Source organism: Balaenoptera ricei, chromosome 11, assembly GCF_028023285.1.
Source record: "Balaenoptera ricei isolate mBalRic1 chromosome 11, mBalRic1.hap2, whole genome shotgun sequence".
NCBI classification, from domain to species: Eukaryota; Metazoa; Chordata; class Mammalia; order Artiodactyla; family Balaenopteridae; genus Balaenoptera; species Balaenoptera ricei.
The window spans coordinates 72,740,297-72,755,340 of NC_082649.1; the positions used below are offsets into that span (position 1 = coordinate 72,740,297).

A 15,044-nucleotide genomic window follows, 5' to 3' on the forward strand; every position below is an offset into this window, starting at 1 on the left:
GCATTATATCACTTAAAGTTGACAATAACTCACTAGTCTATAAGCTTAAGATGGTTTCTTTGATTTCTTCCCATAGTTTCTACAATACCATGTAGTATGCACATTAAATTAATGTAGAATGAATGAATGACAAAACTAAGGCACAGAAAAGTTAAGCAACTTGCTCAAAGTCTCCAGTGTATTTATTGCAAACACATGGATTGTGAGCATCCATATTAGGTAAAATATTCAGGGAACCTATAGTTTTATGTATTTTATGGCTTAAGATCTCTTTTAAAAAATACAATCCATTCTTTTTTATGGTAAGCTACAAATTTTATTATCTGGAAGTTCTAACTAGCTCAGAAGATAAAAACACGGTTCCTTTTGAGCCATTCGGTCGAAAATCAAGGCTGCCATATGGTTTCTCTAGTAAGAAGGTAGAAAGGATATGTGTACCTCCTCATTCTTTTTTTTTTTTTTTTAATTTTTGGCTGTGTTGGGTCTTTTTTTTTTTTTTTTTAATTTTATTTATTTATTTATTTTTGGTTGTGTTGCCTCCTCATTCTTTCTTGCCTTTTGGATAAGGTAAAAATTCAGGTTCAAGGACTTCCTAGGGTCATTCAGTTTACTTCATATGACTATCCATAGAGTTTAAATTCCTTTTATCTGGCCTTGAGATGTTTGATAAAATGAGTGGACTAGTGGATATGAAATGTGAGCCTCCAAGCGCCCTAAAGCTAAGGAAGACAGTGGCCAGAATGCGTGAGACTACTTCTTAGCACCCACTTGTCTAGTGAGCCCAGGTCTGAGCTAGGGGCCGTGGGAACTAGGAAAGACACAGCATGCTGGCTCTTGGCCTTCAAAGAACTTACCAGTTTGGAGGGTGCTGTTGAGCGATTCTTACTTATTTTATCAGTCAATGCTGATCATCTCATCACCTTGCACCTGTTAACCCATGTGAAAACTGTACATGACTTGCTTGGACACCGACACTGTCCAACTCTCTGAGAACCAAGTCTCGGAAGTCCTTTGGCTGGTAGCAGAGGCAGACCTAGATGCTTTTTTGTTTTTGGTCCATCCACTATGTCAAGGTTAGAGGAAGTAGACTTCCCATTCCAATGTCTTCCCAGCCTCAGCCTCCCGGCACTTGGTTTGCCTGCATACTGGATGTATGTGAAGATAAAGATGCATTTCAGATAAGTATGATTAAAGGTAATTAGTGAGCTCATACAGCTGGTGGAATAAACACAGGCAGATGCTGGTTGATATAAAGCTAATGAAAGAAACAAAAGGATCAAGAAATATGGCAGCTTAGGAAGCCTGGCCAAGGACTCACACTGACACATTGTTTTACTTAGATCTTTTGATTGGCTACTTTTGTCCTTGCCCCAAGAATATAAATTGGAATCAAATTCATGTTCATGTTTGATTGTTTACTTATGTTACACATAAAATGAGTGTTTTGTGCAGCTCTTCTTGGTAATTTTTTATTTGCTTTTGTACTTTTATTATAACATGATAAAAGTCCAGTTTTTGAAATAGATGACAATGTGTTTTTCATATTTTCAAGTTATAGCAGTATATGTATATTGTGATGAAATAATGAATCTGTGTTGTGCCATTTTCTCTTTAAAGTTTGCTCTATGTTGGCTCTTTGCTACATGTAGCTTGAAAATGTTCTGGAAAACACAGTCGTCTCAGGCAGGATTTACATTGTAACTCACCAATTATAGATTCCAAACTTTAGGAATCCTTTTCATTATTCCAGGCTTCATCTGCCCCATTATTTCATTTTAGAACAGTATCCCTGTTAAAAGCATGGAATCTGGAGTGAAACCATCTAGATTCAAATGCTGTCTCCAACATTAACTGGCTCCATGACCTTGAATGAGTTATTTAATTTCTCTGATCTTCAAATTCATCGTCTGTACAAAGGAACCCAACTGGCAGATTTGCAAGGAGGGTTAAATAATATTTTAATGTAAGAATCTTAACAAAAAATGCCTTTGCACCTAACAATACATTCTCTATTAATGTGTCTGTATGACATGTATCAACTAGGCACTTAGGCTGTATCTACTCGCACTAATCTGTTTGGAACAAAAACAAGCAAATTAAATGCAAAGGAGCATTTTAGCTGTGTGACAGAGTTCTCCATCTTTTAGGATTATAAAGCATGCATGTATGTGTATGTGTATTTGCCTGGAATCATCGTCTGAGTGAATTTGTGCTCTACATATCTCTGCTTGTCATCAAAATAGTTCCACAAACAAAAGAAAGTTGGTTGTTGGTGTTGTGCGACTGCAACCTTCATGTGGGACTTTTGTTAACAAGATAAAGGTCCTGCATTGACGTTGATGCAGCTTTCATCCAGGTTTATAACAGTCAGCTTCCCATTCCGGTGCAACAGTAATGGTCTCATCCTTTCATTTCATCCAGGAAGCCCATATTGGGTCACCTACTATGTGCACATGCTGTTATTTTTTTTAAGGTTTACCTACCAATCTTTCCTCTAGTCAGTCCGTCCTTGGTAGGAGGCCCTTTTCCCCATCCTTGAGTAATTAGAGAAAACATGTAGTCATCTCCCCAGGGCTGTTTAGCTTTCATGATGAAGCATGACTATCAGAGTTTCGAGGTTGATAGGAGTGGAAACATTTGTGTTCAACAAGCAGGCTCCTCCATGTGTTGTCAACATTTCATTTGTGATTCTAATTAGGGCCGAGGAGAAAATAAACTCAGCGTACTGCTCTCCACTGCTGTAGCTGATGTTTATAAGTTTCTATCCATGGCCCTGAGTTGCTCCTACCATGAAGGCATTTGGAAATACAGCTGCGTGCTGCTGCTGTGTGTGATGAAGAGCTAAGATGGGTAAATCTACTGGGACATTACTAAGTATGAGCAATGTAGGTGTTTACTTCTTAGAGATTGGAGTTTCTTTATTTTTTGACACTCTAAATGTTCCTGAAAGTGAAAACACCCTTATATAAAAATAGGGTATGTTTGAGGGACTCTCATTGTGACCCCTATCTCATCTCATCTTCTCTGAAAGTCTGCTATAAATTTCGTTGTGTATTATTTCTTTATTAAGGAGACATCTATTGAGTGTTCCTGACCTGTTAATCTCTGTGTTTGAGGATATTATGGGCATGAAAATAAGGCAGCAAAATAGATGGACCTACAGTCCAAATGGCCCCTACAGTCTCACAAGGAGACATACATATTTTCAAATATATGAAAAACTACAGCCATGAAAAGTGCTAGGAAGAGGAGGTACATGGCATTGTAAGAGAATATAGTCAGGGAATCTGACTTGGGAGGTTGGGGCAGCCATCCCTATGGATGTTTTAACCAGCTGAAATCTGAAGGATGGGCTAGACTTCAATGCAGAAAAGAGAAGCGATGATGAGGTAAAGTCATTCCAGGTGAAGACATGGCATGTGTAAGGCTGACAGGCCAGAGAGATGGCACAGTGCCCTAGAGCTACTGGGAGGCCAGTGTGACTACAGCATAGAGGGTGAAGGGAGAGCTCAGGCAGGCAGATCCTGGAGAAGAGGTGAAGAAGCTGGTTGTGGAGCCCCATGCCCCCCTCTTCCACTATAACTGTGTTATTGATTTTGAAAAGCTCTCTCTCCCTCTCCCCACCACCCTCACACACACACCCACACACACACCCACACCCCTCTGCAAGAATGCTGCTTTCTGTTGTGCGGGTCGGGATTACAGTCCTGCACTGAGCCCTATACTGTATGTTGGGAGGTGCTGTCACTTCACAGGCAGTGTCCTTTGTCAACTCCACCATCTCACCGTAACTAAAGAGATGCATCTTGCTGTCCTTCATATGCTTCTTGGGAGAGGTAGAGAGGATTGCAATTTTGCAAGCATTATGAAATCTCAGTACACATATCTCAAACCCTGAGCTTTTCCTTATAGATTGTGGCTGTGGGCGAATCCATTCCGCGCATGCCTGAGGGGCTGCAGGATGGAGTCGTCAGCCTCCCCACACAGGGAGTCAAGGAGGAGTCGGCCCCGCTGGGGCACTGAGGCTACTTTGATGGAACAGAACTTTCCCTGCTGGGTAATCCTGTGCATGTAAGTGTGGATGTGATACCTAGCAGTCCAGGGGTGGCAAATAGGTGCTTGAGGTAACATTTGTGGGCCCAGGTGGTCCCACGCAGCAACCCCATGGAGCCCAGCATGGCCTTAGAATCCTTTCCAGCCTAGCAGTCGAGACAGACAACAAACAGCAGACAACTGGTGGCATCCTGCTGACATAGTCCTAGTTGCTGTTCCTGAAGCAGATCCTTGCCATTCTCAGAAGTGACTGATAAGTCTGGAATACAAAGCCAAGGGCCAATTTGCTGAGGGGAGAATTTGAATCACGCCCTAGGAAGCTACTGACTGAGCCCACCTACCCCTCCAGCTTTTACATCTTGATGTAAACTTGGTATTTTCTCCTTGTCCTTGTGAACATGGTAATTTTTCTACAGTGATAAAAATAAGCTCTTTATTTTTTAAAATGGACTTCAAAAATGACAGACAAATTATTAGGACACACTCAAACAGAATTTAGGTTTGTGGTCTGTGCATTTGCACAGGAAACCCCTGGCATGCACTAGAAATATGATTAAGTCAGGGGATGGCACAGACATTTTGTGTTTCTCAATTTGGGGATGTGGGTGATCCCCAGGTAGAGCTCCTTGTGATTGCCAGGTGTCTGCTGGGAGTGGCAGGTCAGCAGTGAGCTCATGTGGGTTATCTTGCTGAAACTTCCCCAGCAGAGCAGGTCCACTGGCTTAAGAAAATGAAGTACCTGGTCCAGAAGAAGTCCATCTGAAAGGGTAACAAAGGTTGGACCACACACTGGGACCAAGAGGAAACTGAATCTAATTTCCCGGTTTTTTCTCTACTCTTCCATCACATTAGAGGCGGCAGAGTGTTATTATTAGCAGCTTATTCTTTGTTTAGTTCCTCCTCTATCTTGAAGTTCAATTGCTCTGACTGACACAGTAAGTCCCTAAATTCTCAGGGCTGAATTGAAACATCTAAAACTCATAGAAGACTCAGAAAGTCTCTGGCACATGGTGCTTTACCTGGAGACCATCATGAGTTCCTCCTCCATTCCAGGAGTGAAACTATTATTTTCTACATCTTACTGAAGGAAAACCTGAATCTTAGTCAGGGTGTCACTTGCCAGAGATCAGTTTGTAAGTAGTAGAGTGGGGACTTGAGGCTGCATTGCCTGATTTCAAAGCCTTTTAACTCCTGTGTTCTTTTATTGCATCTTATTCTTCCCAGCCCCTCACCCTTCATCAGCAAAGGAAGGGCCCTAAAAGAGACTTAGCTCAGACACAACGGACTTGGTAGAATAATCCACTCACCCCTACCCAGCAAGACCTCTGCCTTTGTAGGTCTCCATTTCCCATTGCTTCTCGGGGCCAAGGGCCACCAAGAGAAGAGGACAGCTTGCCGCCTGTCTGTTCTGGGAAAGCGTCCTGGGGCCAGAGGTGAAGACAGCAGGGCACATTGTGCATGGAGCTAGCGTTAATCTGGTCCATCCCCTGAATGGCACTATCAGTCAGATCTCGGCCGTATTTGTCATGGCTGCTCCCCTGTTCAGAAGCTGCCCCCACAGGCCCCACCCTCTCTTCATCGCTGGGCAGCTAGGGGAGAACTCCCTTTGATCTCTAGACTGGTAGCAGGAAAAGCATGACATTTCGTGGGCTTCCTCCTGCCCCTCTGCCAGGCGGTTGTTTGGACAGCCACATGAACAGAGCCCCTTGGTCACGCTGGCTTTAAAACATCCAGACTCAAGACAGAGGAGCATGGCATGGGAGAAAGTAGAAGTGTCACGGTCACTGCCTTCACACTGAGGGATTCTCGGTCATAATGCAGAGGAGAGGATACTGGGACTCAGATCTGAGCAGATAAGCAGCTCTAAAAAAGGAAGAAGATGGAGAGGATGGCAGTGACCTGACCGCCATCCCACTGGACAGCTGGCCTTCCAGGGTCAAGAAAGACCCACACACTTGCCACGTTGGTGTATAGCCTTGATCTGCAACTCCACGCCCTGAATAAAAGGTGTCGGCCTGGAAACAGATCAGCTAGCTTTTGAGATATGTCCATAGTTTAAAAAGTAAGACAGGTGGCTCTTGGGAGACTGTGACTCTTTTCTACTTATCCTCCTTCACAAAGGAAAGTTTTCGAGTCAAGTAATTCTGAATAGGGAACATTTGTCTTTTAAAAATATATTCGACTTCCTTGTAGTATAGTATACTTTGATGTATTAAAATACAGCTCGCCCCACTCAAATTACTGCTTCGGTGCCTATTGCTATAAAATTAAACTATTCCTCGCTGATATTTTATTAAGCTCCACCAGCATTTCACATGCAGACATCTCACAGAGCTTCGGGCCATATGTTTTATATGCTGTCAGGGTGAACTCTGACTTTAGTCCGTAAAGCCCCCTTCCCCTGTATCTTTATATAGTGCAGCATTTTCAAAAACTTTGCTATAGGCTACACCCAAATTGTGGACTGATGGAAGTAAACGTCTCTGATTGTGTGGATGTGAATACCTAAGAAGGCAAAAAAAAAAAGATTGTTTTATGAAAAGTTCTCGTTTCCTGGACATCACTTTTACATTTATTCTGTATTTGATATTATTATTTTTTCACCATTTTTGGGGGGAGATGGAATTTTTTTGAAACCATATGCAAAAAAGTGTATGCATTTATGCACAATGAGATCAGCTCTCTAGCAGGGAGCTAAAGGTATCTGTATGTTTGCATTTTGAAAAATCGATGGGTATAGCCATAAATGCCGATCCTTTTAACAAGACTAACTTTGTCATTTAATAAGGGAGATTATTTCATAGATTTAAAACCAGTTAACACATTTAAAACTTGATAAGACAAGGCAATCCTGGTATGTTTCCTGTTCTCCAGTGATTAAAGCAAATCGAACGCTGAGACTAGGGGAGGTTTTCTCATGGTAAGAGTAATGCCATGAATGTTTCTCCTGGTAATGCAATTAGGAAATATTGGCCCCAGTTAATGTAACTTAAACAAAACATGTTGTCCTCGTCAAACTTGTTCAAGTTGTTAAACAGGCAAAGCCTTGTCCAAAAAGTTAAAAAACAGGGGCATATAGTGTTTCCATGGAAACTCTGTTAAAATACTGATTTGTGGATATGATCATAATCAGCCCCATAATCTAATATGACTGAATTAAATGAAAAAGAATCTCAGTTATGAAGTAAGCCCCCTGTGCAAGAGTGTTCTTACACATGCAGAAAACATATGGATCCTGAAGGACGTTATTTTCAAACTACTTATTGGCGCAGGGATGGACCGTTAAGACTTTGGTTTTGTCTGTCGCGTTTCTCCCCCTTCATTCATTGTTCCTCTTTTTATAATGCTGGAATTATGCGGGGGAGCAGTAAATAAAGTCTTGATGACATTTGGATTTTTTAATATCATTGCTCCCCACACAACACTCCATATTGTTTTCATTGTCTTTTTTGACAAAAGAAGATAACCCATATTATTTAACCACTTGTGGGACGTTACGAGATTAGGTTTTATTAAGGTAATAATTTCTTCCCACTAGTGGGATCTTGGTGGAAGATCTATTCCAACCGAATTTTAAGGATTCAGCTTCAAATGAATGGCTTTGACCTCTAGGGGAAAGGGCCCATGCCAAGGGTTGGGGTGAGTGTCCCTGGGACTCTGGGCAGAGACTTCAAGGACATGCGCTGGCCTCCCCGCCACACAGTTCCACGGCTCAGTTTGCACCTGTCTGGGCTGTAGTAAAAATGGAAACTGCTCACCATGGGATAAACTTCAGCCTGGTACCATAGCAAAGACAGCTGTCTTTCAGCAAACTTACTTGATTTATTTGGCAGTTGTTCCACCCAGAGACAGTCACGGGTGGTATTGGTGGGATCAGTTTCCTTCTCGAAAAACTATGTCCTTGGTCATGTACGAACTTCAAATGGGGTGTACCGTGTGATTATTAGCAAGAGCCCGGCAATCATTTGCACCTTAGCTTCGCATCCTAGAGCATCTGTAGAAAGGCTCTGTGATAGGGCAGTGACTTGCGAATGCATCCCCGAACAGGTGTGTCCGTACATCTCACACCAGTGTAGTCCCTGGATGTGTGCGTCATGGGTTCTAAGGTCACAGCATGTCTGAGATTTACTTTTTGGACAGAGATGTGCTAAGCAGAGTCAGACAAAGCTCAGAGATTCAGACCCTGACCCAAGGAGCAGAGACTGACTTCTCCCTATGTTCTCCCATCCACCTCCCAGAGCGGTTTTGCCTTCCAGGTGTGCACACCTCTTCTTATTTGGGCACAGAGAGGAATAAACAATGAGAAAAGTAAGTCAGGCCTGAGAATTGCGCCAGGAGCTTGAATCTGCTGATTATTTACTCCCCTTAACGTTTCACTCTTATTTCGAATTAACTTGGGTTTATAGCAAAATAATGTATGAACACAGTTTTTAAAAATTAAATAGTACTAAAAAGAAGCTTACAAAGAGAAAAAGCAGGCCCTTGACCCACCACTCCCCCTCCACTCCCAACCCCTAGCCCCACTTCCTAGAGACAACAGCTTCCACCTCTCTTAGCAGCTCTATTTCTCATTAGCAAATTGAAATTACTGGGTTTTATTTAATATCAGAGATTACTCATTTACTTCCTTTAATACCGGGTACTTTGGATTTCTTAGACCAGCTCTTCTTACCTTCTCACTATTCCACCAACACAGCTGCATACCTATCTCATAGTTTCTGATTAATTAGATAGTGATTATATTATTAAGCCCATGTATGTATATTCCCTACTGTGTTAAATTGTATGCTATTGTGTGTTTTCTTTTTTATGATATTTTTCCCTGGACTGAAAAATCTGTGTGCCTTTTTATTTGCTTAGTTTTCCTTCAACCCATCCCTATTTTTCCCCGACGTGTATCATCAGATATCTCAAATGCCTATTATGACTATCTCCTAGATATTCAGTTTTCTGCTTATTTCATCATTCTTTGGAGAGACCTTGCTCCCTGCACCTGCTGCCATCCTGTTCCAGTCTGGATAGTTGCTCCCCAGTCCTGCTGGGCAGCTGGGTTCCTAAGTTTTCCCTTCACCATTTTCCTCTGCTGTAACCCTCTTTATCCTAGAGCCATGTCTTTCTTTTTTTCTGACTTAATTACTCATTTTGCTCACATTCTCCAGTAGTTTTCTTAGAAAGGGAGAGAAAATGTTTTCAGCCCTTATAGCATTAAAAACACCCTAATTCTGCTCCTATACATAATTATCATGTAGCTGGGTATAAGATTCTGCACTGGAGATCATTTTCCCTCAGAATTGTGAAGGCATTGCTCCATTTTCTTTTGACTTCCAGTGTTATTGTTAAGAAGTCTGATGCCATTCTGATTCCTTTGATATGACCAAGTTTGCCCAACCTCCATCCCAGAAGCTTTCAGAATGTACTCTGGGTCTCTAGTGTCCCGAAATACCGTGTTGTTGTGGGTCCCCCTCACTCATTGTGCTGGGCATTTTGCAAGCTCTTATGATTTAGAAATGAATATTCTTCAGTTCTAGGAAGTCTTCTTATGTTATTTTTCCAAGTCTGTTTGTTTTATTTATTTTTCTGAGAGATTTTCTTTTTCCAACTTTTTTTTTGCTCTTAAACATGTTTGACACTTTTCTTTTAAATTTCCAAGAGTTCTTTTTTACAGCAGACTTTTGTTGTTCCAAGGACACAATGCCATCTTTGATCTCTCAGAATGTATTTTCTAAAGTTGTTGGGTTGTTTTCCTGCTGTTTGTGCTATTAACTTGAACTCATTTTTTTCCTGCTGGTTTCTGTCTTTCTTTTTCGTGTTAAAGTCTCCCCACAAATATGTGTGGCCTAAGTTCTTATTTAGCAGTGAGGCACCAAAATGCTGATTGAAAATTTCCCCACCAGTGGGCTTTACTGTTGGGTGAATCAATGGGAACCCAGCCAATTTGGGGAATGGGAATATGCTAGCAACTCTAAGACTCACTGTTGAATGAAAAGAGGTCCAGAAGGGGAAAAGTAGAAGCGATGTGAGGGACAGAAGCAGTGTGAGGGATAGAAGCAATGTGAGGAACCATTAGCAGCAGGAAAGAAGATGAATATAACCATTCCAGTGGATAAGAAGAATTAGAAGTGTAATTTAACAAAGAAGAAAAGCAGGTTCACATGCACTAATGCCTTGCTCCAGAATACCAAAAAATAATGACAGCGGCTATGTGACTTCAGGGAAACTGGCTCCAGACCTAGGAGGAACGAGGGTTTTGCCCAACATTGGAAAAACACCTTGCTTTGCTCTCTTCTCCAATGAATGCGAAGAATCCAATCCTTTCTTAAACACTTGAAACAAAGGAACAGATAAAAGGTAAGAAATGCAGCTTTGGAAGCAGATGCGGTTTATTAAAAAAAATCCCTGGGACTGCTTAGTCCCCAACTGAGATTACTCTTAAGGAACAGAGCTCTAGGATGAATGATCTTCAGCTGTAATTGTAATACTCTGTGGATAAAAATAGTTAAGCATTGTGAAAAATTAATCTGCCTGTGACAGTAGTGCATTTAAGATGATTAGAGTTATCTGGAGAGCCTTAGGCAGGGAATCGGCAGCTCTTTGCTCTTGCCTGCTCTAAGCAGTGACAATTCAAGGAGGATTTCAATGTTTTGTTATAGGATCAATTGGTGAGAGGGGGAGGGGGGATAGTGAGATAGTTCCAAGGGGACCTTATGGATCTGAGAACCTGTTGCTGGGGAGGGGACAGTAAATTGCTGGCAGAAGGGTCATCATTAATCCTTTCTGGAGCCCCATAAGGAAAGTGATCTTCCATTCTCGGGGTTATTATCAGACCAAAAGCTAACAATTCTTGCATTCTCACTATGTGCCAGACGCTGTGCTCTATCTGACTTTATCATCCCAGCTTTTACAACCAAGCAGAGGGAGGTTAGACGCTGGATTCTAACCCTGAGCCCACCATTAGTCTGTGCTGCCTCTTGACTCTTTCAGTAGACTAAAGGAACAGGAAAAGGGTAGAGTAATCTTTCAAGCAGTACTAAGGCAAACCTAAGAGACACAAAACAAGGAGCACAAAATGCTGTAGCTGGGACTTGCTGGACAGGGAGAAAGGAAAGGAGTTGCAGAGTCAGGCTGGGCTACCCATACAGAGTAGGGCTTTGCAGGAGTCACTGGGGCATTTTTGCCCAAAAACCTGCAGGAGAATATTGTGTCTACGGTATAGCAGCATGGATCCACAGCCTCCTGAGTGCTAGATATCCCCCCAGATTGCCTGGTGCCCTGGGGAAGGGCCCTACTCACAGTGTGGAGATGGTGGAGACCTAACAGTATGTAAAAGGAGTCCTCGCCCTGACTGTACCCCATGAAAATAGGAGGTCCTCAATCTATCAGCCAGGACTTGGTCCTAGGAACAGAAGCTACTCTAAGTATTCCAAGTATAAAGGACTTGAATACAGGGAATAAGAAGCTTTTACGATCACTGAAGGGTGGAGAGATGTGGGTCAAGAAGCATCCATGCAGATGGCTCTTAAGAATTCACATGGGAGCTGCTTCAAACTTCACATCTGCCAGCACATCTGCCTGCAACTGCCTCCAAAGCCACATGGCGTCTGTCTCTTTGCTGCCTCTAAAACTAGTTGACAACTCTCTAGTTGACAAACCCTAATCCAGAGCCACAAATGGAGGAGATTCTGGGAAATACAGTCCTAGCTTTTCTTCTTCAGTGCAGGACAGGCCTCCTAAGGAGGAGGTGGTGATGTCAACTTGAATATCACCCACCAATACCCTGGAACTTCCTATGACCTCAAGTTACAATGGCATTCTATTTGTACCACTATCCCCCTCCCAGGCCACCCCCTCCTGCCACCGACATGCCCACGGTTTTTTGGTTGTCTTGGTGATGGGTAAGATAAGAAACTTTTAACCTGGGAAAGTTTAGGTATGTGTGAGCCTAGGGTCCATTCCAGGTGACCTCCTGAGATCCCAGCAAGCTAAGTGGTTCTCTCACTGTATCAACTCATACCCTGGCTCAGTAAAAACTGTAAGATTCTTGATAATTGCCCATGACAAGAAATGAGAATACTCCTGAAAGGTTAGCAACCAGGCCCTTCATGCAGATGCACGTATTTGCCTTCTTCATTATCCAGTGTGGTTACTGAGAGCAGTTAAAGGGCTTTGAGTGTTCAACGGGTCTAGGAAAAGGTACCGTGTTTCCTGTAAAGGTTCTACTATGAGCCCCAGCATGGTCATGCTGACCTGGCACCACTCAACGATGGCCATGGTTGCGTGGGGAGCTGCACTGGGTAGATGGTGAGGCTCCCTAGGAAGGAGTACTGGGATTCATTAGTTATTCTTGACATGAAGTCAGGAAGGGCAGCATGTATGCCACAGATTTGCCCTCCACGTCAGTGATTGTATTTGTCTGCAAGGAGGTGCTTATGCGATGAATCTCTGTACATGAAGATAAGTTGCCCATCTCCCATCAGAAGGAAACACCAAGCTAGACTCCAGCTGCATTTGTCAGGCTGCCATCCATTGCAAGCAACAAAAATCAAACTCGAAGTCGCTTTAAGCAAAATCAGTAAATTAAAGGAAGTTAATTATTTGATTGGTTGGGGTGGGTGGAAGTTCATTGTTTCTTAACTAAAAAGTCCAAAGCTATATCTGGCTTCAGATACAGTTGGCTCCAGGGCTCAGCTGAAGTCACCAGGGTTCTTAGTTTCTTGCTTCACTTGTCTTTGTGTCAGCCCAGTTCTCAAGCAGACCCTCTTCATGCTCTGCCTCCAGCACTCATCTGATCACCTTGGCAGACTCGGTGGAGAAAAGCCTCCTCTTTCCTGAAAGTTTCAGTTCAAAGTTCTGGGGCTGGCTCTCACTGGCAAAGCGTGGGTAGATGGCCATCACTATGACGGAGGAGGGGAGGATGCATTCCTGTGCCTGTGGGGGGGTGGGGCAAACCCTATGCAAACCATATGGACTGAAATTGGAGGCAGGACATGTCCCTAAAGGAAATAGTGTGGGTGTGGGTGAGGGGAGTGGGGCTCTTCAACCCCTCCCCCAAAAAAGGGACATGCATGCCCAGCTGGCAGAAGCAACAGCTGTATGTTATTCCAGCCCAGCTGGAGTTAGAATCAGTCTGGGCCATCTCTGAATCATCTCAGTCAAGTTGCTAGCTTCTTTGGACTTCTAGTCACTCATTTGTGTAATAAGTAGGTTGGTTTCAATGGTCCACTCCACCATTCCAGCTCTAAACTTGTGCTAATCTGTCCATCTATGCCACAACCAAATGGACTGCACTGGGATAAGGGTCCATTAGCAACATTCTCAGCAAGCGGATGGGTTACTTATTTCAGGCCTCCTTGTGCTGTAAAGCAGCAAAAAGCAGCCTGAAAAATCTCCCAATGTTTTTGGTCGGGGTCTGAGAAAAGTTCAGAGTGGGTTTTGAAGGGACACACTCCACAGAAGCAACCATGGTCTCTGCCACAGACAGATCCATCCTATTGGATCCTAGATAGAAGATTTCTTTTGCCTGCAATTCTCTTGGAAAAAGGGCCCCCGCCAAACTCATCTGGTGTGCTGTGCTCTGGGTAGAAGTAATTGCTTTTATGGGGCATTATTCATGTCTAGTCTACCTGAGGGCCACCTCAGATGATGTTTCTCTAGCTATTAAAGGCTTTATCACGCATGAAGCCTCTCTAGTATTTTCCTTTAGAGGAAAAGAAAAAGATTCCCCTTGAAGTTTACCACCTCCAGCGGCAATTTGCTGCCCATTTCAGGGCCATGTTAAGTGGTTGGCACCTGAAAAAAGGGCAGTCTTTTTCTTTTAAGTGCAGCCGGAAACTGGGAGTCATAAGTGAAAGTAGGGAACCAGGAGTATTTCCATGCGGCCGAGGTAGCTTTCTTGTTTTGTTGTGAGCTGGCAAACTTCAACATGCTCAAGCAGTGTTTTGTCAAATTTCTTAAATGCTGAATGTGGCACTGTCCCAAATGAATGTAGATGTTATTATAGTGCTAGGAGAGATTTATTTTAATGTACAGATGCAGCCACTACAAAGGCCCCTTTTAATCTACTGGGAGCTCTGTTCCTTGCTCTTTTACTCTCTGCAACCCTCCTCCGCATTCTAGGGAAAACTGGTATATGCTGTGAAATTGCAGAGTATTCCCTCCTTCCCTCTTCATCTCCCAAGGCTGTGACATAAGTGCTGACAATAATTATAATTAAAATGCTTTGTGAAAGAAAAAGCAATTTGCAAGGCTTCATTCCCTTGCACAGCCTGCCTGGAATTCAGAGACAACACTGCTTGATAAAAGAAAACGTACCAGCAACAGAGCCCACTTGCCCAGCTCCAGACTCAAGCAGAGCAGCCCCAAGAGAAGCATTTCCTTATCTAGGAAATGCTTCCTAGATAGAAAGGAAGCACAGAAGGAGCTGTTCCTTTACTGCTCACCTCCAAGATGGGAAATCCATCCATTGAGCTGAGCCTCAGGTACCAATATCTTGCACCTTGGTGGAGGCGAAAATAAACGGGAAGGGAAGCACAGAGGAAGCCATGGCGACATGTGAGGTTTGGCCCAGCCAAATCTATGCTTTCAAGGCAAGACGAGAGAGGGGAGCCACAGACAAAAGCAAGGAGTTTGGGGGTGGGGGATGGGGGGGCGTATGTGGTTGAGGGGTGCTCACCAGACTCACTGGCAAAGGAAAAACTGAAGCCAGGACAGTTTTCAGTCCTATCTTACCCAAGGATTCCTCTTCATAATAATTTGGAATATTCCCTTTACTATCCCAAAATGAGATGCATAGAAAATATAACCTGTTTCCCTACGTGCTGCCAAAAAAAAAAAAAAAACTATAGAATGCTCTCACTATAATATCAAGAAATAAAAGGAGAGTAGTTTATAAGAGGATAATATATATTTTAGTGTGTAAATGTTTGGGCAGAACTAAAAGAAGAGACAGAAGGAAGAGGCCAGAAGCTTGCACGGAATCTCTGTAAATGCAATGG

General features: G+C 43.0%; 2 protein-coding genes across 3 annotated transcripts in view; one reads left to right on the top strand and one right to left on the bottom strand.

The window, feature by feature from the left end:
* The window catches only part of LRTM1 (leucine rich repeats and transmembrane domains 1), a 32,469-nt gene extending 20,148 nt beyond the window's left edge, over nt 1-12,321 (bottom strand). The window contains exon 1 of the mRNA XM_059937756.1: nt 12,248-12,321. Coding sequence (XP_059793739.1) covers nt 12,248-12,321 — 74 coding nt within the window. The remainder of the gene's footprint in view (nt 1-12,247) is intronic.
* CACNA2D3 (calcium voltage-gated channel auxiliary subunit alpha2delta 3) overlaps nt 1-15,044 on the top strand; it is a 770,150-nt gene that overhangs the window by 666,544 nt on the left and 88,562 nt on the right. The gene's annotated exons all lie outside the window — the stretch shown is intronic.